General features: G+C 39.3%; 1 protein-coding gene and 1 long non-coding RNA gene across 6 annotated transcripts in view; one reads left to right on the forward strand and one right to left on the reverse strand.

The window, feature by feature from the left end:
• The window catches only part of LOC144583602 (uncharacterized), a 29887-nt gene extending 24934 nt beyond the window's left edge, over window positions 1–4953 (reverse strand). Inside the window, exon 1 of the long non-coding RNA XR_013537497.1 lies at window positions 4800–4953. This is a non-coding gene — a long non-coding RNA (uncharacterized LOC144583602). The remainder of the gene's footprint in view (window positions 1–4799) is intronic.
• The window catches only part of LOC140708401 (uncharacterized), a 35165-nt gene continuing 14217 nt past the window's right edge, over window positions 2592–23539 (forward strand). Inside the window, exons 1-3 of one of the 5 annotated variants that reach the window (XR_013537492.1) lie at window positions 2592–4845; window positions 5383–5493; window positions 18695–18855. Coding sequence is in view for 1 of the 5 variants with exons in the window: in XM_078377723.1 (XP_078233849.1) it covers window positions 17972–18855 (884 nt within the window). In the remaining 4 variants the exon portion in view is untranslated. Of the gene's footprint in view, window positions 4846–4940; window positions 5564–17871; window positions 18856–23539 lie in introns of those variants that run through there. The other 4 variants (XR_013537493.1, XR_013537491.1, XR_013537490.1 and 1 more) reach the window with 4 other exon arrangements.

The raw sequence follows: 23539 nt of genomic DNA on the forward strand, positions 1-23539 counted from the left end.
AAGCCATTCAGATGTAATGAATGTGCTCAAACTCCCTTCAATTTCACCATATCTAAACTGTCTTCATTTAAAATAGCTCTTAAAAATAAATGAAAATATGCACTATAGGATTGCAAAGACAATTCTTTATGCATTCAGATACTCTGAAGATTTGGGTGTTTGGATTCATGAGTCATAGAAAAATCTAGTCATAGAAAATGATTTCTTTGACTAGAGAGACATATTAATGACTCAGGAGTCTTTCACTAGAATAGATGGTGACTATTAAGGCACAGTACACTCTTAAAAGACAATGGTCAAAATTTCTTAGTGTAGTAAATTGTGCTAGAGTAGGCCCATTGAATCAATGGGGATTGGGGACTCAACTCCTGTGTAAATTCCATTGATTCACATGGATTCCTGTGTCTTAATCTGTTAAAGTAGGTTATAGTTAGAGCAGGTACATTTTATTGAATGGAATTTATGGAGGACTTGGTTGACCTAATCTCTGTTGATTTAATGGCCCTACTGTAGTGTGGTTTACTAAGCCAAACAACAGGATTTGGAGCTGTCTATTTTACTTAAAGTCAGTTTGCTTCAACCTGCATTTGATAAAATAATCTGCTTTTGTTTTGTAGTTGGTCATTTGATAGATTCCATGCCTTTTTTTGCATGTCTAGTATCTCATCCAAGTAAGACTCTTATGTTTGAATGCATAGGAGAGTAACAGTGTAAAGGAAGAAGTAAGTCTTAAAATATGATATGGTCTTAAACAATCACGTGTCTGATGGCACCATAAAGACCTGTAGGTTTTACTTGCAATAAACATTTGTGGACTGCAGCCCACTTCATGAGATGTAACAAGCTGCAGTCTATGAAAGCTCATGCTGTATTAAGCATTGCCTTTATGGCACCACAGACTCCTTATCAGCTTTGTTTCTGGAGACTGGAAGAGCTACTCTCTCCTTAGAGATTCATGACATATATAAATAGGTTTTTAAACCTGAAACATGGCTTCATCTTTTGCTTGATATTGTCTATGTGCCTACAGTAACATAGTTGTCCAGAGTGTGGCTACATATAATTTTTTTTTTTTTTTTTGGTTTTGCTATACTGCCAGTCCAAATACTGTATTAAAAATTTTAGAAGACAAAAAGACAGCAACCCATGGCACCTTAAAGACTAACTGTATATTTTAATGTGAGCTTTCATGGGCAAGTCAATTTCTTCAGACGTAATGTGTGAAATGCAACAAATTGTCCCTGAAAGCTCACATCAAAATATAGCAATTAGTCTTTAAGGTGCCACAGGTTTTTGTCTTTTATACATATAATTTTTAATAGTGTTATTGTTATTTTCCCTTTGGTTGTGCTTGATATGCTTGCATGGACTTTGCAGGTCCTGCCTCCCAATAGATTGCTAATAAAGGGGAATGGTTTTTGATCCAATCCCTGTTCATGATCTAATAAATCTGGCAGCTGAGCAGTTGAAAGAAAGAAAGAGAATAGCAGAAGGAAAAATAGCACCATATATCTTTCTCTTGCCCAGCTGCTTTCTCTTCAAGCTAGCAGTTTCAAACTGTATCTAAACAAGCTGGGATCAGATGGGGGCTATGAATCTGTCTCTTTCACTAAGTTTCATTTAGAGGTGGGCAATCTCTGCCCTCCAGGTCTCATTGAACTGTAACTCCTATCATTTCCAGCCACCACAACCAATTATGGGGATTATAGTCCAATAACATCTGGTGGCCCACAAGTTGCTCACTCATGATTTCAAGTTACTCAACTTCCTGAAGTGTTGATATAAAGTGAAACTCTAGTTACTTTAAGAGTAGGAGTGGAAGCAACTTTACAATACCAGTATAATCACCTTGATTTGGCAGCTAGGGTGCATGGAGCAAGCCCTGATACAAGCCCTCATAGGCATCCTTCAGCTACAAGCCCTAATGCTAAAGTAAATAGAATACTCCCTTTGGAAGAAAGCCAGGTTAGGAAGGGCCCAGAAGATGCTTGTGAGGTCAAGTACTAGCTAAATGTCCCAGCTTTGTACACAGCTTTTGATATTTGACATACCTGTAAACCAGTGGTTCTTAACCTTTTTGAAAGAAACGCCCCCTTGAGCCATTGAGGAAGTTATCATCGCCCCCCTCCCCGCAGTGGTGATATTTATTTATTTATTTATTTATTTATTTATTTATTTATTTATTTATTTATTTATTTATTTATGGCACTTAAATCCAATGACCCCTGAAAACAAAATTCTATTCCAAGAAAATGAAATGCCCCCCAAAAAGTAACATTTAATTATTTAGTTGCAAGTGAATTTTAAGACGCAAAAAGAAATATAAAAAGGGCATAAAAACAAATGCAGGAACTAAAAATTTCAAGACAAAAAGTCTGAAACTAAATTAAAATTGGAGGAAAATATATATTCATGCACACTGTAAAAAGGCTGCAGCCATCTTCTCAGGTTTGGCTTGCTCCAGCGCCCCCCTACTGCCCCCCTTCTACTCCAGCGCCCCCACACCGCCCCTTTTCGTTCTACCGCCCCCCTGAAAAATGAAATCGCCCCCTGGGGGGCATTATCGCCCACGTTAAGAACCACTGCTGTAAACCAAGGATATGGAACCTCTTGCAGCCTGGTGGTTGACTTTGTTGTTGAAGAAAGTCTCAGAGACTACATTCTAATGGTGCAAGGGGATAAAGGAATGAGTCTAGAAATAGCAAACTCTTATTGCTGCTAACTAAATTCATCACCCAGACTTCTAGTTTGTTATGTAAAGATGGATGTCGAAATGTCTGGAGAAATAAATCTTTTCCAATCCCACCAGAACTGTCTCATGCTTTTTCATGAAACAGCTTACACTCCATAACTTAGCCTTAGACTCCTATGGTAAAACTATACCAACGATAACCAGATATGGTCTAGAGCTCACCATACTCCTTCTTGCAGACATGTTATAAAGACACTCACAAAAGAAATCAAGATGCAAGATAAGTCTTCAAAACAGCATTCCCCTTAAGTCATCAACTTGAGAAGCAAAAACATATAATTTGTCATTTACTGATAATTTGATGCATATAAAGGAGTATTTTACATTCTATTTTAAACAGTTGTCAATTTTACCTTTATGAGTCATTTCGTCAATTCCTGGGAGGGACTTAAACCTGATAATTGATAGCAAAACATATTTTTTCAAGCAGATGGATAGGTGCTCCATTTTGCCTATCGTTAGTTATGCATGACACTTAGTTATGCATGGCAATTGTAAATTAAGAAGCAGAATGATTTCCTCAAAGCCAGAATAATGAACAAATGATGATATATTTATTTTTTCTGTTTTTTTATGTGAACGATTTCTTTGTTCCATGTAAGTCTTGTTTGTTCACCAATATTTCCGTTCTTGCAATATATCTTTCAAAGCCAAGCCACTGATCACAAGGCAGAAGTCATTTAAACAGGTGGATTCTTCTCACAGGTCCTTTCAAACTGTCTCCAGTCTGACCTTCTGTTGCTAAATAACTAATTCAGCAACTTTCTTCCACCCCAAGCCAGTGCCCCACTTTTTTTCAAAGGCAAACTTAACCTCTGCTGTCATAGTTTGGAAATGCACTTGATTCCTAACATGAGCTTTTTGAAATGTAATGCAGCTGATTTGTTGGATAATGAAATCCAAATTGTTCCAGAAAAAGGTGCAATTATACAGCGTGTAATACACAAATAAATTGACTTAATGCTACATTATAATGAAAACTGTGCAAAACCCTCTACACAAGCACAATAAAATAATAAAAAGTAATAGAACAGGTAATAGATGTAAAATAAATGCTAAAAAAGTAGTTCAAATCATTTTCATACCAGTCAAAAGATACCGAGAAGGGCGCATCCAATCACAATAAAACACCAGAATGAAACACTTCTAAATAGTAATATAAATTTTTGTGGACACTTCATGTCCCATGATGTGGAATTGACATATAGTTTGATTTTCTCCTTCCTAATGTAAGCCACAATTTTACAGTCCTAGTGAAAACATTTTATTGCTGTGGATGTATTAGACATGGTTCATTTCCTTCCTCAGTATGGCTTTAATTTTCCACATCCATGGCTTGACATAGACCCAAACACCAGAAGATGGTTATCTGCTATAAACACTTTGGTGTGTGCGCGCGTGGGGGGTTTCTTTCCCCTTTGATTGCTTTCCAATTTAATCTATAGTTCATTCCATTAACCCTTTCCATTTTAATGTTACCACAGCCTTCCCCGTCTCCTTAATAGAAAGATAAACATCTCCACCACCCAAGGTTTTATGCCTGTATGCCCAGAGGATTATGATGGGGAAGAAAAGGATAAGTTTCTCTCCCTTGCTAACTTCCACCTCCCCTTTTCCTGGCTTGTCATGGGCAAATAATGGAGCGCACGCATTCTGATGCTGACAGTGCTCCCTTCCCCCCCCCCCAGCCCCGATCCTGTTTACATAATGCATTCCTAATTATTCATTCATTTGCTTTGGCCAGATCCAGATGGATTCGCAGAGCCAAGAAAGTGCCACTGTCATTCTAACTTCCTCCTCAATCCCTGATCTTTGGAGAGGGTGGGGGTGGGGTGTGGGGGAGAGGCAAAGAAAAGAAAAGAAAAGCATAGAAAGGAAGGAAGGAAAGAAGGAAAAGAAAATGAAATAAATCTTTTTCCCGTCTGCAGCGTTGTCACATCCGATCTCCCGTTCCTTCCGGCAGAGAAAGCGGATCCGGGCGGGTCAGCGGAGCAGGCTGTGCCTCGGGGCTCCTCGCCTCAAGTACAAAAGACTCGACTCAACTCACGTTAGTCGTCGAGGTGGCCTATCGGTGGTGACGGACTGCCAGCTCGGTCTGTGGGCGAGCCGTGATAACTGCCTTGAAATGCTAAGTGCTTAATTAAGGACCTTTCATATCCGTTATTGAGGGCTCCATCTCCCATAGCCCAGGGCATTGTACTTTGCTGAGGGCTCCCCAGGGCCGCGCCAACTTTATTGCTGTGACAAGTTGGGAGGGGACGGAGAAGGCGGGGGGGGGGCGCCGGCGGAAAGAGGGAGAGGGAGAGGGAAAGAAAGAGAGAGAGAGAGAGAAACAAGTGGTTTCGACTGCTCTCGCAAAGCGCCCCAAATCCAAATACGATGAGACAGCTGAAGAGACGTCGCGGGCCTCAGTCTAAATATATACTTTTTGCACGTTTAGGAAAATACTGCGTGCTCGTGTTTGGTGGAAAGCTGGGAAGAAGTCATATCTGCCTTTGACGGGCGGGGAAAAGACGGTTCGCCTGGAGTGGCAATGCCAGGCTGCGACCTCTTTCCCCAAGAACGGGGTGGGGTGGGGTGGTGTTAGGCTGGGAAGGGATGCGGTTTTATTTTATTTTATTTTTTAACAGTTCCAGCCCAAACACATGCTTCAGCTAAATCCTGTGCATCTCATCATTCTCGCTCTCTAGCTGTTTCGATATGTATGGGGGAGACAGAGATGTCACATCACTCACTCACAAGTAAGACACCCAACAGAAACACTGCTGTTCAGGAGAAATGTTTTTTAAAAAAGCCACATTCAGAAGACAGGTCAGTCAGAAGTGGTTTTCCTGCTACCTGGCGGGGGGGGGGGGTCGTTGTGATTTATATCGACACAGGGTTGTCATCCAGTTGTCTCTTCTCATCTCTTCAAAATGACAACATCGGACAGTCAACAGTAGAGTGGAATATAATAGGGATGTTTCTGCTGATGAGGGAAGAGCAAGGTCTCTGGATTTACTTTTAAGGGCTGTTACCCATGTTTAGGGGGACACTTCCGGAAATCAGAAATGCTGCCATTTCAGAATATTGGTGTGGGATCATGTAATACAGGGATGAAACAGAAGGTATCGATATTTAAGCACCATACCTGTGGCCTTTTCCCTGATGTGCTACTTTTCTGCATAAAGGGAACTGGGAAGATGTATGTGACAATATTCAACCATATATTTCATAAATGTATTCTAGGTATATGGCCCTGAGAGAATTCTCTCATTTTTTCCCACACACACACTTCCTTAGGGCAAAGAACAATTCTAAAAGCAAGGGGAAACAGAGTAGGTCTTCTCTTATGAGCCAAAGGTAAGTTCATGTATTGGATAAGACTGGCAGAAACAAGTCTGGGGATGTTTTTGGAACTTAAAATGATGTAGCATGGCACAAATTGAATGCTTGTGTCTCAATCATTTATTTTCTGGACCCTTCCAGATAATTTCTATTTCTGTATTTTTGTGTTTCATTTGTTTCACCTCTCAAAACAGCTTCAGGGAAGAAATTACAATACAGTAGTGTAAATCTTAGCATGTTCATTGGAACTCTCTTCAAAGTGAGTATGCATAGGCTGAAATGTTGATTAGCGTAGTAAGGTGCACTCGAGTGGATCCATTGAATCAGTGGGGATTCGTGAGTGAATACGTCCATGAGTTCCATTTATTCAAATGAGTAATTCCAGTTGTGTCTTACTTTAACGTGGCATGTCACAACTTGAGCAGACCCAATTGAATCTATGGAACTTACAGAGGATTTGACTCACCAAATCCCCACTGATTCAGTGGGACTACTCTAGAGCATAATACTATGCTAAGCAACAAGGTATTAGGTACAGAATCACAGGCTTGGCGACATAGTGAATGAATACAATAAAAGTGAAATGTAGCAACAAGATCCAATAGAATTTTAGTCAAATACAGAACCAGTGTTGTAATTAACATTTTTTTTCAGTTTTAGAAGTGGTAGTCATGTTAGTCTGTGCAAGCATATCAGACAAAATCCAAAGAAACACGACAAGACAAAAACATGTGGCATCTTAAACACTATTATATTTTGATGTGAGCTTTCATGGACAAGTCTGCTTCATCACATATGGGGGGAAATGAAACACTGGATAAACATACTAAACATTCATTGGCTCTAAGAGTCTTGGGTGTGGTGATTTATCATGTGCAGTGATTTATGGCCTATGTTTGGTTTTAGGTTCTATTCTCCTACGGGAGACAAACAACGATACCAGGCATGAGCAAAAAGGAAGTGGGGAAGAAGAAGTGGGGGTGAAGACAGTTAAAATCTCAAGGGGGGGATATTGACAGTTTTTACCTTTGAACCTTGTGATGAGAGATGGGCCTGATAGTTGCGAAGAAAGTAACAGTGGCAATAGGTAACAGCATAAGTATTACATTTGGTAATGACTTAAGAAGCCTAGTCTTATATTCAATCCATAAAATGCATAAAATGTATGTGCGTGATGGAAACCTATATAAACAGATTGAATATAAGCCTTAAGACTTTTTTTTACTTAAGTCTTTTTTTTTTCAAGAGACTCTCACTGGAAGCACATACTATACAATTCTTCAGGAATGCTAATATTAGTATGCAAACAGTTTTCGATGTTTTCATCCCCCCCCCCCTTTACAATATAAACAATGTAAGGGATATGTTTTTGAGTTTAAGACCTAAATAATGTAAAGGCAATGCTATTGAGTTATCCTGTTTACAAGTATTCCAATAAAAATAATTTCCAAGTAAAACTTCGACTACGTTTATATGTAAGAGAGAATGAAGACACCTGAATGAGCACTCCTACACATATTTACTCTGTAGATTCCATTTATTTCAGTGCCCTTCACTTTCAAGTATAGGATTCTAAATTAAGGAGCAAACTACGTCATATACTCACCTCGTGTATACTTACCCCTTTAGTGGGGAAAGAGATCTGCTTTATACAACATACTGCTTCTTGTCTCTATGTCTTGAATTTTAGCATGCATTGTTTTTTTACTCATCACTGAAAAGTAGACACAGACTTAATTTGCAAGTTTGTTTGCAGAGGTACTTATCTCTGAGAAATTGTGATTGGCTAAGAACAGGCTAATCACAGGAATATATATTACACGTAATATCTATTTTGAGCCTATTCACTTTTTTTCCTTAATCAAATATTTCAGTATATTTACCATAGGCTACTACCATGTTTCCTCAAAAATAAGACAGGGTCTTATATTAATTTTTCCTCCAAAAAACACATTAGGGCTTATTTTCAGGGGATTTTTTTCATGTACAAGAAAACTACATTTATTCAAATACAGTCATATCATCTTCTTCTGGTTGCTACGCAATGGTGGAGGGTGGGGTTTTACTTAACTGGGGCTTATTTTTGGGGTAGGGCTTATATTACAAGCATCCAGAAAAATCGTACTATGGTTTATTTTGAGGTTAGGTCTTATTTTCTGGGAAACAGGGTAGAAAACACATTTCAGGTATTTAGACAGCATGCAAAATAATGTGACATACATTTAGTTTTGTTCACTGTGTAATTAAAATAAACTTTCTAAGATTGTATTTTCAACAATTTAAGAAGGGTTTTTTTGAAGCTTGTATGAGTAACTTATAATATGGTTAGCCATTGGGTTTTTTTAAATTTACTTTTCACACAGAGATAATACTTTATATTGTTTCAAGTCACAGGAAAGGAGACACAACCTTTAACTAAGGCTATGTTATTAAAATCATTTACTGTATGGCATTATGCATGCCTTTTGAGAAGTAAAAACTACTATATTCAATTTGTTTTCCTAAGAATGCATTTAGAATTGCAGCCCCAATTTATATTTGACGCAGTCCAAACTGTTATCTTTGCTCAAGATGAGCTGAGACCTTGAATTATGTAGAATGTAAGAATTCTGGAAAGCTGATGCTCATTTGACTGGCCAGTCTTAAAACCTATTGAGCACAGCAGTCTCCATGTTAGGCCATATCTGTCCAGGGCTTGGAACATTATTTTAAAAATTCTTAACTCTCACTCATGATTGCTGTTTTTACATACAGTATCCCATTGCCATCTCACATTACTAGTACAGTGGACCCTTGACTTACAGACGGCTTGACTTAGAGACTTTTTGAGTTACAGACTTCTCTGGCCGCAAAATTTAGGTTTGACTTGCAGACTGAGATTTGACTTACAGACCAGAAAAAAACCAAAATGGAACAAAAACGGCCTGTTACGGGATTAATCGGTTTTCAATGCACTGTAGGTCAATGGAGATTTGACTTACAGACTTTTTGACTTGAGAACCGCCTTCCAATACGGATTAAGTTCTCAAGTCAAGACCCCACTGCATGTTGCTTTTTAATTGCTTTTTAATTTTTTAAAAAGGAAATTACATAAAATGGCAAAAAAAAATCCTCCCCAATGAGCCCCATAATTATTTTAGGAATAATGATTAAAATATCTTTATTACAGTAAGGATGTAGCATTTGTTTCCTCCCAACTTTGCCACTTGGTATCAGAGGACAGTGCAGTTACTAGAATTTGCATCCAAACTTTTCTTTTTAAAAAACTATCTAAAAACTTCTTTTAAGAAGAAAATTAAGAATTCCCATTCCTATCTGGAACTTTTCATTGAAATCTCTCTCTCTCTCTCTCTCTCTCTCTCTCTCTCTGTGTGTGATTGTTTGGTGTTGAGTGCTCATGAAAATCTTCAAAAAAGAGAAATCAGCTGCAAATAATGGAAAGACTAAGTGCTGCTTTCTGATGCAAACTAGTGTAAAAAATAAATCATGTTTTCAAAAGGCTGGAAAAGGATCTGAAAGTCACAGAGGAAAAAATGCTATGGGAAGTGACAGAAGGGCAACGTCATATGGATAGTGGGGAAAATACTGACAACAGTGCTGAATCCAGCAATTTAGCAGAACAAGTGCTCCATCTGGAAAAGCCCTAAAATAAATTATTAGCAGAGCATAACTTTTTAAAAGTAAATTTGTTATGCCCTAAATATCCCCAAATATAATACAGTGGCGCTTCGACTTATGAACGCCCCTGCCTACGAACAGTTCCGGTCGCAAAATTTTGCTTCGAGTTGCAAACAGAGCTTCAACTTACGAACAGGGAAAAAACATGGGGAAGGCAGGGAAAGCGGGAAATTTGAACTTTCAGTTAACCATTGGCCAGCGAAGAGACTGCTTGTCTGCTATCTGGCTCATCCCAGCGGTTAGAGAGTGTGGATACAGAGACAGACTTCAGAGTGCCTGGTACTGCCTGGTACTGTACTGTACATACTTTTTTGCCTTTTTTAATTTTTGAATTTGGGATTTCTGACTTTCTTTTTTAAAATAGAGAGACTGGCTATTCTGGGTGAGTACACTGTATTTACTGTACAGGGTTTTTGCAGCTTGGGTTTGGGCTAGCTGATGGTGGGGTTATGTTTCTGTGCTCTGATGGGTCTTGCAGACCCATTCTACAAGGGTCTGTGCTGGCTGGTGTGCTTTAAAATGGAGTTTAGTCTTTTGGTTTTAAAATCAGAATTTTTTCAAGGGTCTGTGCTGGCTGTTGTGCTCTAAAATGGAGTTTGGACTTAAGCCCCCCCCCCATCTTCTCTCTCTCTCTCTCTCTCTGCTCCCCAGGTGCTTGGTTTGGTTTGGTTTCAAATGTGTTTTGTTTAAAAGGTACTTGGTTTGGTTTAAAAAGTGCTTGGTTTGGTTTAAAAGGTGTTTTGTTTAAAAGGTGTTGGTGTAAAATGTGTGGGTTTACCATGTGTGTGTTTAAGATGTGTTTTAGACTCCAAACTCTCTCCCCCCCCATTGTCTTCTCTGTGTGTCTGTTGCACACCCCCAGTGACCCCTGTATGTTCTGCCCCTCATCCAGGTTCTTTACCCTTTTATTCGCTGCCACCAGAAGATATTATCCTCACTATATCAATTATGCTTCTCACACTGTTGCTGCCAAATAAAACAAGGTTTATTCACAAATAAGTGAGTCACAGAAGGAAAATCATAGGTGTTCTATTATCATTCATTCATTAAACATGGATTTGATTACTTATAAGCTTCCTTGTACTCATTTACTTTAATCAAGATCTCAATATTTTTTGACTGTCAATGTACTTCTAATTCCTTTTAACTCTTTAATATTCTCTAACTAACCAACTGTCCAATATCCTGTCTAAACACTTCACAGTCTTCTCTCGAACTCTCTAAACACTTCACCATCTTTTTCCTAACTCTCTTTCTGTCACCCTCTGTTCACTCCGCCCCTCCTGTCCTGTCATAGGCTCCTGCACTGGAGCTCTAAAATGACTGACAGGAGTGATGTGTGGGCTGTCCGCCACATATCCCCTTGGAAAGTTTGTATCACGGGTAACACCTACAGTAGGTTACCCTCTTGAACAACACATGAGATAACTTACCCATATTTTAAATATCTTCTTTAAAACCTTGCTCAGTTAAAGATATACCATATATACTTACTCAATTGCATAGTTTAAGGCATGTTACTATTATTACTTTATATTTAAATTACATTTATCAACATTTTATTACTTTCAACACAAACCTTACTTATCATCAATTCATGCATGACTTACATTTTAAATTATTTTTTCAAATTAATACACATTTAGAACTTTTAATTAGAGCAGTTTTTAATCACATTAAAGATACATATTACATTAGTCCCTTTTGTCAGTCTTCTGGTCTTCTTGCCAAGGCATTGGCCACCACATTTTGAGTCCCTTTAACTCTCTGGATCTCAAAGTCACAGTCTTCAATTTCTAATTGTTCTCTTTTTTGGTCTGCAACCTCAGCCGTGGGGAATGGTCTGTGTATGGAACAAAATGTCTTCCCCATATGTATGGTCGGAGCCTCCACAATGACCACATAATCACCAGGCACTCACGATCTATGGTGGAAAGTTGTCTCTCGCCCACCTGCAGCTTCTCGCTCTGGAACGTCACCGGATAAAGGTCCCTGTGGTCGTCCCCCTGGCTCAGCACAGCTTGCAGTCCAGTGTGGGATGCTTCTGTGAAGACAGTGCACCCTTGCTGGAAATCTGGTTCTCTCAGGTCATCAACACAGTCTCCAACCTCGTGAAGGTCTCATCACAGTCGTTCGACCACTGGATCCCACCATCTTTTCTTTTATGGGTTAGGTCTGATAAAGGGGCCTCTATTTCACTGAAGTTCTGGATAGAGCACTTCTCATAGCTAACTAACCCTAAGAAAGATCTGATTTTTTTCCTTTGCTGTTGGTCTAGGCCAGTATCTGATTTCTTTAATCTTTGAAGTAAGGGGTTTGATTATGCCTCCCCCATCACTATGGCCTTAGTCTGTTACCTTGGAGTTACCCAGCCTTCACTATTACTCCGGCCTCAGTTAACCTCTGTAGTGCTTTTTCAATAAGGTATAGGTGATCAGTCCACACCTGACTATATGTTCATATCTCATTGACGTATGCTACCATGAATTTTCTAAACCTGATTGAGTTCACATGGACTCCTCCTTCCTCTCCTTCCTCCTGAATTATGTAATTTATTTCATTCATCTTGGATTTTATTCAAACAGGATTTGCCCAGTTTATTTGCATCTTCTTCCCCTTTATAGACCTCAGCCTAGGGACTTTCTCTCCCAGACTGAACGATCCTTCTCTGGCTTTTTTTACCGAACCATAACTTTGGCTTCCCTTGCTGGCTCTGCAAGTTTTCTGTGGTTAACCTTAGAAATTGTAGCAAGGATTTCATTAATTTATCTATATACTGGATCACTGTCTCTGGGTATCCTCCCTGCTGTTTCTCCTAATTTTGTCTGCGTAAATCCCAGGATCCCTGCACTTTCCATCCAAACAACATTTCAAATGGACTGGTTTCAGTGTTTTCCTGGGGTACAGCCCAGCATGCATATACCCAGGTTTGTATCTTGTGATCCCAGTCATTGGGGTTTTCTGCTGCATAAGTTCTGATCATTCGCATTTGGGTCTCATTACATTTCTCTCTTAATTCATTTGTCTGAGTATGGTATGGAGATGATGTAGTATGAGCTATGCCACAAAGTTTGATAATATGACCTTATTTGCTTCCCCATCCCAGGCCAGTAAAAATTTTGTGCTATTCTCTGCTTTGTGCATGTGATCTCCAAATGTGCAGCAAAGGTATCTGTTTGTCCGTTTTCTATGATCTTTTCCCTGTACTTAAAAGGGATGACCAGTTGTCTGCGGATGTTTTCCCCTCCCTTCTTTGGATTTAGCAGGACCTGCCTATATAACAGGTCTCTGTCCACAAAGAATCTATCAGGGTACTCAGGGGTTATCGGTCCTTCTCTGGCCAACTTAAAGCATTGCTGTAATGTAGAATCCTGTCTTTGTTCTTGTTTAAAACTGTTTTCATGAGGATTTCTTAGATTCATTGCCTTAGCAAGTCCATTTGCTTCATTTTCACCTATTCCTCAGAAATCTCACATTTTTCTTTAGGTGTTTCTATCTTTTCAATCTGGGAGTGAGTAGTTATTAAAACACTCTTAACATGCTCAGATAAATCTAACCCAATCAGACAAGGGGTAGGAATTTGATCTATGATGGCTACCTTCCACATTCCATTCCACCCTTGATATTTTATGTGTACTTTAGCCATGGGCAGAGAAATTAATTGAGTCCCTATCCCTTTTATAGTTATCTGTTCATTTTTCATATCTCTCTGAGGGACAATATCAGAATGACATAGAGTTACTTGAGAGCATGTCTCTCTTAAAGCTAGATACTTAGTATTATTTATTTAAACAGTTTCTCCAGAGCAACAGAGCAGCTCCATGTTGTTTTCAATAAAATAACATTGCGCAACATTGGATAAAGGTGGCTGTTTTTCCTGGCTTTCTGCTCTAGCAGTCACTGTGCCATTTTAACTGTCTCAGTGTTCTCCCACTGTGATTGTATACAGTACACTTTCTTGGGCACATTTCCCCCTCCTTTCTGTAAACGAAAGTCTTTATTCTTCGATGTTTGACATTGAGAAATGAAGTGCCCCTTTTCTTCATAGACATAAAACGTTTGGGGTCCCTTTGTTCAAAGAAAGGAGGCTTGTCTCCCTTCCCTTCACTGCTTTTATACTTCTGTTGATTTTGCTCTGGGGGTTTGTCCCTAAAATGGCTTCCAGTTGCCTGTTTGTTTCTGGGGTGATCCCTGGTCTATTTCTTTCTGTCCTCCCAGTTTCTCCCACCAAATTTTACCTCAGAAAAATTTGGGGTTTTTATTTCTGAAATATAATTAGCTGTCTCACTCATCTGCTGAACTGTTTTAGGCTGTTTATTTCTGACTAAATATCTTAGTTCTCCAGGAAGAACCAAATAGAATTGTTCTAGCCCTATTATAATTTCATATCCTCTAGAGTTTCAACATTAGCTTGTTCCAACCATTTTTCCAGGTATCTGACTAGATTGGTTCCTAACTGGGAATATGATTCCTCAGGTTTCTTTGTCAATGCTCTAAACTTTCTCCTGAGGTGTTCAGCATTGATTCCAAATCTCATGAAAACCGGTTTTCTAAAAGCCTCATATTCTCTTGCTTGATCTTGGGGCATTTGGGAATAGATCTCAGCAAGTTCCCCACTTATTTGCATTCTTAAAACCATTTTCTCTGATTCCCTCACATTATAATCCCAGCATGCTCTCTCAAACAGGATTAACAATGCTTTGGGGCAATCACCCTTTCTAAATTGATGGAATTTCTTAAGGTGCACTTTTGAGATCCCCTCAGCCGCTGAATTATTACTGTAGTTACTGTTAAGAGACGCCAATTCCAATTTTTTCATTTCTAATTGGTATTTCATTTCTTTTGCTCTCATTTCAGACTTTTTTTCCTTTCTGAGTTAGAGAGAGATTGAGACACAGTAGCTCTCCACTGGCAGCTTCGGATGGCTACTTTATATTTTCAGGCACCTAGCCTGGCTGTTCCTGTATCTGATACCCTGTTACTTTTTACCTCCAGACACTCAGCTGTTATACAAATATATCTTCTGTAACCCTCAGTTATGTTCATTCATCCCAGCTATTTCTCTTCCACTTAGGTCCCCTCAGTGCTCCTTTTTCTCAGAGCTTTGGGATCTAAAGCTAGCCTCTAGAACCTTCCTTTCTAAGCATGAGGTAGACTTTGAAACCCAGACTTCCCTTCAGAGTCTTTTCCCTACCTTAGCCTTTCCTAAGGTCTCTGAACTGGAGTCCCTTTCCAAGCTGCTCACCAAGAGCCAATGGTTCCCTACTCCTTCTTCCATAGCCTTTGGCTATCAGGTTCCTCAGACTCAGAATATTTCTCTTAAATTAGGCTCACTGGAATTCATTCCTTTTAAATCCCACCTCTGCCACCACTTTTTCGTGCAGCCCCAGTGACCCCTGTGTGTTCTGCCCCTCACCCAGGTTCACCTTCAGGCACGACTTGTTCTTTACCCCTTTATTCACTGCCACCAGAGGATATCCTCAATATATCAATTATGATTCTCACACTGTTGCTGCTGAATAAAACAAGGTCTATTCACAGATAAAAAAGTGAGTCACAGAGGAATATCATGGGTGTTCTATTATCATTCATTCATTAAACGTGGATTTGATTACTTATAAGCTTGCTTGTACTCATTTACTTTAATCAAGATCTCAATATTTTTGACTGTCAATGTACTTCTAATTCCTTTTAAGTCTTTAATATTCTATAACTAACCAACTGTCCAATATCCTGTCTAAACATTTCACAGTCTTCTCTCTAACTCTAAACGCTTCACCATATTTTTCCTAACTCTTTCTCTATCACCCTCTAACTGCCTCTTTGGCACTCCCAGTTCTGTTCACTCCGCCCCTCCTGTCCTGTCATAGGCTCCTGCACTGGAGCTCTAAAATGACTGACAGGAGTGACATGTGGGCTGTCCGCCACAGTGTCTTCTCTCTTTTTGTGCTTAAAAGCACAAACCTTTGTATGAGGCATCTGTGTGGCCCAGTGATGACCTTCTTTCTTTCCTCTTTCCCCCATTGTTCCCTCCCTTCTTTCCTGCTCTTTTTTTAACCCAAGTCATCTTAGGTTTTAAAAAAATCTCCCCCTACCAGTAGAGGACTAACCAGTTTTGCATTAGTTCCTATGGGAACAGATGCTTCAACTTAAGACTTCTATGTACAAACAAAAAATAGCCGGAATGGATTAGTCAAGTTTCAGTGCATTTTAATGGGAAATGCTGATTCAACTTAAGAACATTTTGACTTGTGAACATCTTCTGGGACAGTTTAAGTTTGTAAGTCGAGGCACCATTGTATGTTACATCTAAGATTGGCCAGAAACATGTTGGTGCTTATGTACAGTTACGCAACTTCAGCTAATTGTGGATAACTGATGTGGTGCCAGTGCATGTCTTGGTTGTTTGCCTGGTCACACACCCAACTGTGTAACTGGAATGTGTTCAACAGCTTATCAATTAGCTGCTCTTAGACATAGAAAAGTACACACATCTTGCATGAAAACCAACAGAATTCCAGTCATTGTTACTTGTAATGAGATATTTCTGAGGTTTGCATCCCTCCTCTCTGACATGCTAGCCTTCCACAGGCTCCATGGCATGAATAATTTTATCGACCTCCATCCTGCCTATAAGGCTTCCCCCACATACAAGAATGTTACTGTCTCCTTGACAATTTTAGTTGATCTGTTACTTACAGAAGATAAAAGTGAGCTTACAAAAGTGGAGGCAATAATTCTAAATGACCATTCAGCGGTTGCTGCACCGAACTAGGAAATTATTGCCCACATTCAGTATTTTAGGAGACAAAACCTGACAGTGTTTCATGTTATATATTCAAAATATGTGTTTCTTCCTAGAAATACCCTCACCCCCTTTTTTTAATCAATCCATTTTGTGGTCTTTGATGTATATGTAGCTTTGTGCCTGTCTGGTTGTTGAATGATGTATAAGCTATTGATGTCTACAAGGTATTGATATGTAGGCAGATTTTAAAGATAAACAACAACCAAAATGCAGGTATCATTAAAAGGAAGATGTTGCTGTTTAAGCTGTTATTTCTATTTTTAATAAGTACACTATTCCAGCACTCTGACTGGAGCTGAGTTATCATGATCAGTCGCATATTTGTTGGCATGTTTGTTTGTTAATCTGACTGAAGAATAAAGATATAGAGCACTTTGAAGTTAAAGCCTGCTTCACATGTGCAGGTACATCATTTGATTGCTCTGGGCTTAATTACTGGTGGTTGGCAACTGCATGTGTGAATGGACTCCACTGAAAAGGATTGTCTGTGAGATGGAACACAAAGTGATATGAGAACTGAGAATCTAATTATGACAATCTAATTTGTGATATTAGAACTGTACTGATTGCAACAACAAGGAGTGACTTTTATGTGTCAATAAGTCATCAAGTGGTGACTTGCATATATGAACCAAATCTTAAAACAAAAGGATTATTCTGGACATATGAAAACAAGTGATTTTTTTTGAAGATTTTAAATCTGATTCAAATCGAACTATTTGATTCTTCTGATATAAAGGTTTGAAAACACAATTGTTTTCTATTTTCATGTTCATTTAAGTTAAGGACATGTTCATATCCCATTGTTCTCTGACAACTCATAAACAGAGATGATTGACTGAAGCTTGAAGAAGTAACCTTTTTTAGTTTTGCTTTTTACCTGTTTCCTCGTGAATATCTAATTTAACTTGGTTAATGTTTCAGAAGTGTCATATGCTTGGTTCCCTATTCTCTGTCATGATGGGATAAATAGTAATGACAGGTTAAAACAGATTGTTTATACTTTAGGTGTTTTGATGCAATTATTCAGATAATGTGCACATTGGTTCTATGTTACATACAGTGTGTTATCTAGCCTTTAAGGGTCAGAACAACTAATAATTAACTATGCTAAAACCAAGATTATGGTTGTGAGTAGAAGGAGAATAAAGCACAAATGGTCTCTAAATCAGTGGTGTCGAACTGTGGCCCTCCAGATGTTCTTGGACTTCAACTCCCAGAAGCCTTCACCACCACCTCTGCTGGCCAGGATTTCTGGGAGTTGAAGGCCAATAACATCTGGAGGGCCACAGTTCGACACCACTGCTCTAAATGGATACCCTATAGAGCAAGTAGCATGCTATAAATAACTTGGCATAGTTTTTCATTCTTCAGGACCCTGGCTTACTCATGTAAACCATGCAGCAATGAGTGTCCAGAAAAATACTGGGGCAATAACAAGATTTTTTCATACTGTTGGAGGTAAACATGTACCATCGGTAATACAAGTTTTTAAGGCCAGGATTATATCACAAATGCTTTATGGTTCTCAACTATTTGCATACACTAATCTACGACCTCTGGAGATTGTTCAAACCAAATTTGTGAGAGCCATTCTTGGAGTTCCACATTGTACTTTCAATGTGGCTCTTCGTTTAGAGGTTGGGCTAATATCCATTAAAGCACGGGCTAAAGTCCTTATGCTGAAATACTGGCTTAAACTGATTTTCTCAGTGGGGCTTGGCCCCACTGATCCTACTAGACTCTTTCAGTCGGAGTGGAAGAGGCATATAACTGAAGAGATATCGAAAATTGGCTTTTCTCCCAGTATACTTATAGGAATGGGTCTTACGGATGCCATTAAAGCGGTGAAGGTAAGGCTATGGGACATTGAACTACAGGACCATGTTGGCCAGTTGGGGAAATATAACTTTCTTAAGAAATCTTCTTTTACCACATCCTCGTATTTAGCCAGCACTATGTCATCTAAAGCCATTAGGGCTTTCACACTAGCTAGGCTTAATGTCTTTCCTTCTAAGCTTCTGGAGGGAAGATTTCGAGGTTTGCCTGCATCAGATTGTTTCTGCCCTTGCAATAATGATAAGGTTGAATCAGTTGGTCATGTTCTTCTTTTCTGTTCTTGCTATCAGGATCTCCGTATGGAGCTTTTATCACCCATTATCTGTAAATCTCCTGGGAGATCAGAGGAGGATTATGTGCAGTGGCTACTCTCAGACAACACCCCTTATATCACAAGACAAGTGGCCAAATTCTGTGCTGCAGCAATGGTTGTTCGTAAACAGATGTTTGGGTAGGTGATTTTAGATGAATAATATGTTTTTAATATGACACTGCCTGAAGTTTTACCAATATTAAGGATATATGATGTTATTAATTGGAAAGAAGGGGTTGTTTTATCATGTTTTAATTGAATTTTATTATCCTGCCCGAAACAATAATTGTATGTATCTATTTTATGCTGTTTTGGTTTTACTGGTCGTTGACCGTAATAAAGTACTACTACTACTAGCCTTTAAGGGTCCCTTTTATGCTGCATAATTATCTTTTTTTTAAAAAAAATTATGAAATTATGGGATGTAATCTAGTTCTTTCTGGGAAGAATTTTCTGACCAAAACACTACTGTCTTGATTAGTACTAGCATCTTTCTAAGCTCAGAGTTAGTGAGCCATTTACCTATTTACAACTAAGATGCTGTGATAGGAAAAAGTTGTTCTTCTTCCACCTGACATTTTATGAGGCATGATAAATTTACTAGGACTGATAGCAATGTGCCTACATGTACTATGAGATTAAAAGGCAATGGTGCATCTAGGGATGGGCCCCAAAGCTGAAATCCAGAGACCTGCCAGCCAGCCTCCCCCAGATGACCATCCAGAGAATAGCAGGTGGTGGAGCACTAGAAACAGATCTCGTGTCAGCATTTTAACCAGGAATGGATTTCTTTTTAATCATGGTTGACAAATAGTTTATTGTTTGCTTCCTTTCCTCAAAAGGATCAGGATGTAGAACATGGATTATAGGGGAGCAAGGAGGGAAGGTAGTTGCGTATTTCACAAGTGAAATAGCACACAACAACATATAAATGAGGGCATAAGCGAGTTGAGTCTAAAATTACCTGGCTGCACCACTGTAAAATTTTAACCACCCAAAGTTATTAAAATAAAGTGTATATTAGTTGTCCTCAATTGCCTGCAATATATATATATTGTACTGTACATATTGCTCAGCTAGAATCTTCTGACTGATATCTTTGCTCTTCATGAAGTCATAATGGACGTGACCTGTATGTTCTGGCTAGCATGTAGCTTCTGCACACAGATTTGGATGCAGATCTCAGGATTCTACAGAGTGAGGATATGGACCCTGCAAGCTGAAGTCTGCCCGCCCTTTGGCCTGTGGATAGCACGGGAAAGTCTTGTCTGGCACAGAAGCATCACTTGAAGAAATGAGCAACACAGATGTTGTTGATTGAGTACTCTTTCATCTGAAGTTGCAATTAATGTGACATCCTTTATAACAAGGCAGGAATCAGAAAGGCTTCTCCTTTTTCTTTTCTTCCATGCATTTTTTTCCTATGCCTAATTTAGCAGATTATTTTTCAGCATTATCATGTGGTGATGAAAGAGACATATCCAGTGCATAGGGTGGGGGATGGGGGGGAGGAAAGGCAAAGGAGAGACTAAATGGAGATAGCTATCCATAATAACTGTGAATAATTTTATTTGGTTCGGAGAATACAGTGATGGCTAATTGAGTATACCCATGCTCATTCAACAGTGGTTGATGTGGCTTCTGCTGCTAATTTTTGCTATGACCCTGTTGTGGGCAGAGGAAGGGTAAATAAGCTATCAGCACGGAGCTGCATAGCAGACTGGCATTCCAATGGAACATGTTTTCTTGCAGCAGGCTCCACCTGATGACAGCTACAATCAAGAGTGGCTCCAGGCAGCTGCTTTGCTGCAGGCCACATTCAATTATGTCGGACTGCATTAGTCCCTGGTGAAGCTGTCACCTTCCAGCCTGTGAAGTGATAGCATGAAGAGGTTCCCGAAGTCTTGGCAGTTCTTGCTTGCAGTTCTGGGGAACAAGGGAAGCCATGTGGCAAAGCAAAGACTGTGAGCACATTGACTGCTGCTCTTTGCTTCTCGTTTTGTCTGTGGAGGGGGAAATGAAACACTAACACACACAAAATGAGATTAGATGAGCCAGACTTGAGAACTGTGTGTGTGTGTGTGGGTGGGGGGGGTTGAAATATCCGTATCTTCTCTGTTTCCTCTCATGTGAGTCTTTTGGTGAAGCTCTCATTAAGGATAGAAATGTACTAGAAGGTTTCTTTTCCTAGATACCTTGCCTCTCGCTTTTTTTGCTGTTTATAATCAATGTCAGAAGCCTTCTCTGGAGGAGATGTTGCTGTGCATGCCACAGTAGGTAAATATACTGTCAGAGCATTACTTTTGTGCGATGCTTTTCCAAGCAATCCCTTGACATTTTCAAAGGTAGTAAGCCCTGGAGGTGTCCTAGGCTTAGGGTGTATCATTTTGGCTGTAGTTTGTTTTGTTTTTGTATAACTTTCGCTCTGAGCCTCGGCTGTGCCTCCTTTGGGTTTGAGGCTGGATGACATCCCTGAGGGATTGGTAACAGGATACAGAGGCATTTGCTACGCACACAGAGGGTTGGATTGTTTCTGTCCTACGGCTGTAGTGGCTAGAAAATGGCTGCTCAGTGACCTGTGTGAAATATGCCTGAAAGCTGCCTCTCCTCCCCATTGACAAAATTGTAGGTGCAGCAGATTACTGAGGGAAGGAGCTAGTCATAGGCTAGGGATCTCTTCTCAGAAGATGCAAAGAAAGAGCTGACTTCTCCTGCCTTCCCTCTACTCTGAAGAAATAGAAGGAAGCAGACTAGGCTCTTCCTGTGCTCCTAGAGCTGCAAAATAGGTCATGCACAATGGATGCAACTGAGACCTCATTCATAGCCGCCTTGAGTCCCCTCATCAGGAGAAAGGTGGCCTACAAATGACACTGAATACGTAAATGTACAAATAAATTATCTTTCTGCCGTGGAGAGGATCTTTGAGTGCAAAAGAGAGTGAATTCCTTTCTCAACCATTTCCAAGAGGCAAAGAAGGAATACATATGAAAGAAACATGCTCTGTCTACACCTGACATCATGAATTCTTTTAGTTTGCTTTAAAAATTAAAGATAGTTTTCTAAAAATGAGATAAAATATTACAAATGGTACCAAGGTAACTAAGTTTCAAGGAGTCATATATTTTGCTAATGAGGCAGAGCTCTGGCATCACACATTGCATGTGGCTTCCCAAGGATTTCTTTGGATGGCAATGGAAGTAAAACAAAGTGTTGAGTTTTTTTTTCCGGTTATGCAGAACAGTCAAACCTTGTGGAACTTATAGCTGCTGAATAGTGACGCTATCTCACATCACCCAGAAAGTTGGAATTTATTACCTAAATAGACTAAGACACCATGATTGTAACTAAAGTTTGAGTGAGGAGTCTCCTGCTTCTGCTATAGTTACCACTAAAATAGAAGGTCTGAAGCCTACACCAAAATGGGTAAGATTTATCAACCTTAGGAAGAAAATAAGAGATTTGGTATATAGGTAGTCTAATCACAGATACAATTAGCAACCTATGTTGAAGAACGTGCAGTTCTAGAAAGTGCAGTGAAAGCCTCTCTGAAAGCATTAAGACATAATAAATCACATGGGGTAGATGGAATACTGATAGATGTGTTTCCAGCCACAGAGAATAAACCTCTCAAAATCTTAACAAGAATATGGCAACAAATATGGAATACAAAACAATGGCTCACAGACTGGACACACTCAATATACATTCCAGTCCCTAAGAAAGGAGTAGCCAAGGACTGCAGCAACTATAGGACCATTGTTTTCATTTCTCATGCAAGCAAAGTGATGCTTTTACCTTATATGGAGTGAGAAATGCCTGATGTCCAAGCTCGATTTTGAAAAGGAGGAAGCACATTGCAAATATCTGCTGGCTACTGAAAGCACTCAAGAATTTCAAAAGAAGATCAGTCTATGCTTTATAGACTACAGTAAAACTTAAATTGTGTAGATCATGAGAAACTATGAGTAGTTATGAAAAAAATAGATGTGGCACAGTACTTGATTGTTCTGGTGCATAGCTTGTATTGTGGACAAGAAATTACCATTAGGACAGAAAATGGAGAGACAGAATGGTTTCCTGTTGGCAAAGGTGTCAGGCAAGTGTGCATTTTATCCCTTCATCCATTCAATCTGTATGCAGAACATATAATACAGAAATATACTGGATTCAGATGAAGGAGATGTGAAAATGAGTGGAAGAAACATAAATAATTTCAGATATGCAGATGACAACATCTTACTGGCAGAAAGCAGTAATGACATATCTGTTAGGGAAAGTGAAAGAAGAAAGTGCCAAAGCAGGACTGCAGCTGAATGTTAAGAAGACAAAAATCATGATTACAGAAGAACTACACAACTTGAATTTTGACAATGAAGAAATTGAAATAGAGATTTTGTATACCTTGTATACTGTGGATGTTTAGCCTTGAAAAGGAAGGCCAAGGAGAGATATGATAGCACTTTTCAACTATTTGAAAGGTAGTTATACAGAGGAGGGGCAGGTTCTATTTTCAAACATCCCAGAGTGTGTGACACATAATTATGGGCTCATGTTATAGGACGTCAGATTTCAGTTGAATATCAGGAAAAAACTCTTAACTGTTAGAGCAGTATGAGAATGGAACCAATTACCTTAGGAGGTGGTGAGCACCTCAATGCTGGAGGCATTCAAAGGAAAATTGGACAACCATATGTCATATCTGCTTTGATTTGGATTCCTACATTGAGCAGGGGATTGGACTTGTTGGCCTTATAGCCCCTTCCAACTCAATTTTTCTGTTATTCTATTCTGTGATTGGTTCAATCATCAGTCCAAATGGAGG

This window comes from Pogona vitticeps, chromosome 1 (genome assembly GCF_051106095.1).
Source record: "Pogona vitticeps strain Pit_001003342236 chromosome 1, PviZW2.1, whole genome shotgun sequence".
NCBI lineage: Eukaryota > Metazoa > Chordata > Lepidosauria > Squamata > Agamidae > Pogona > Pogona vitticeps.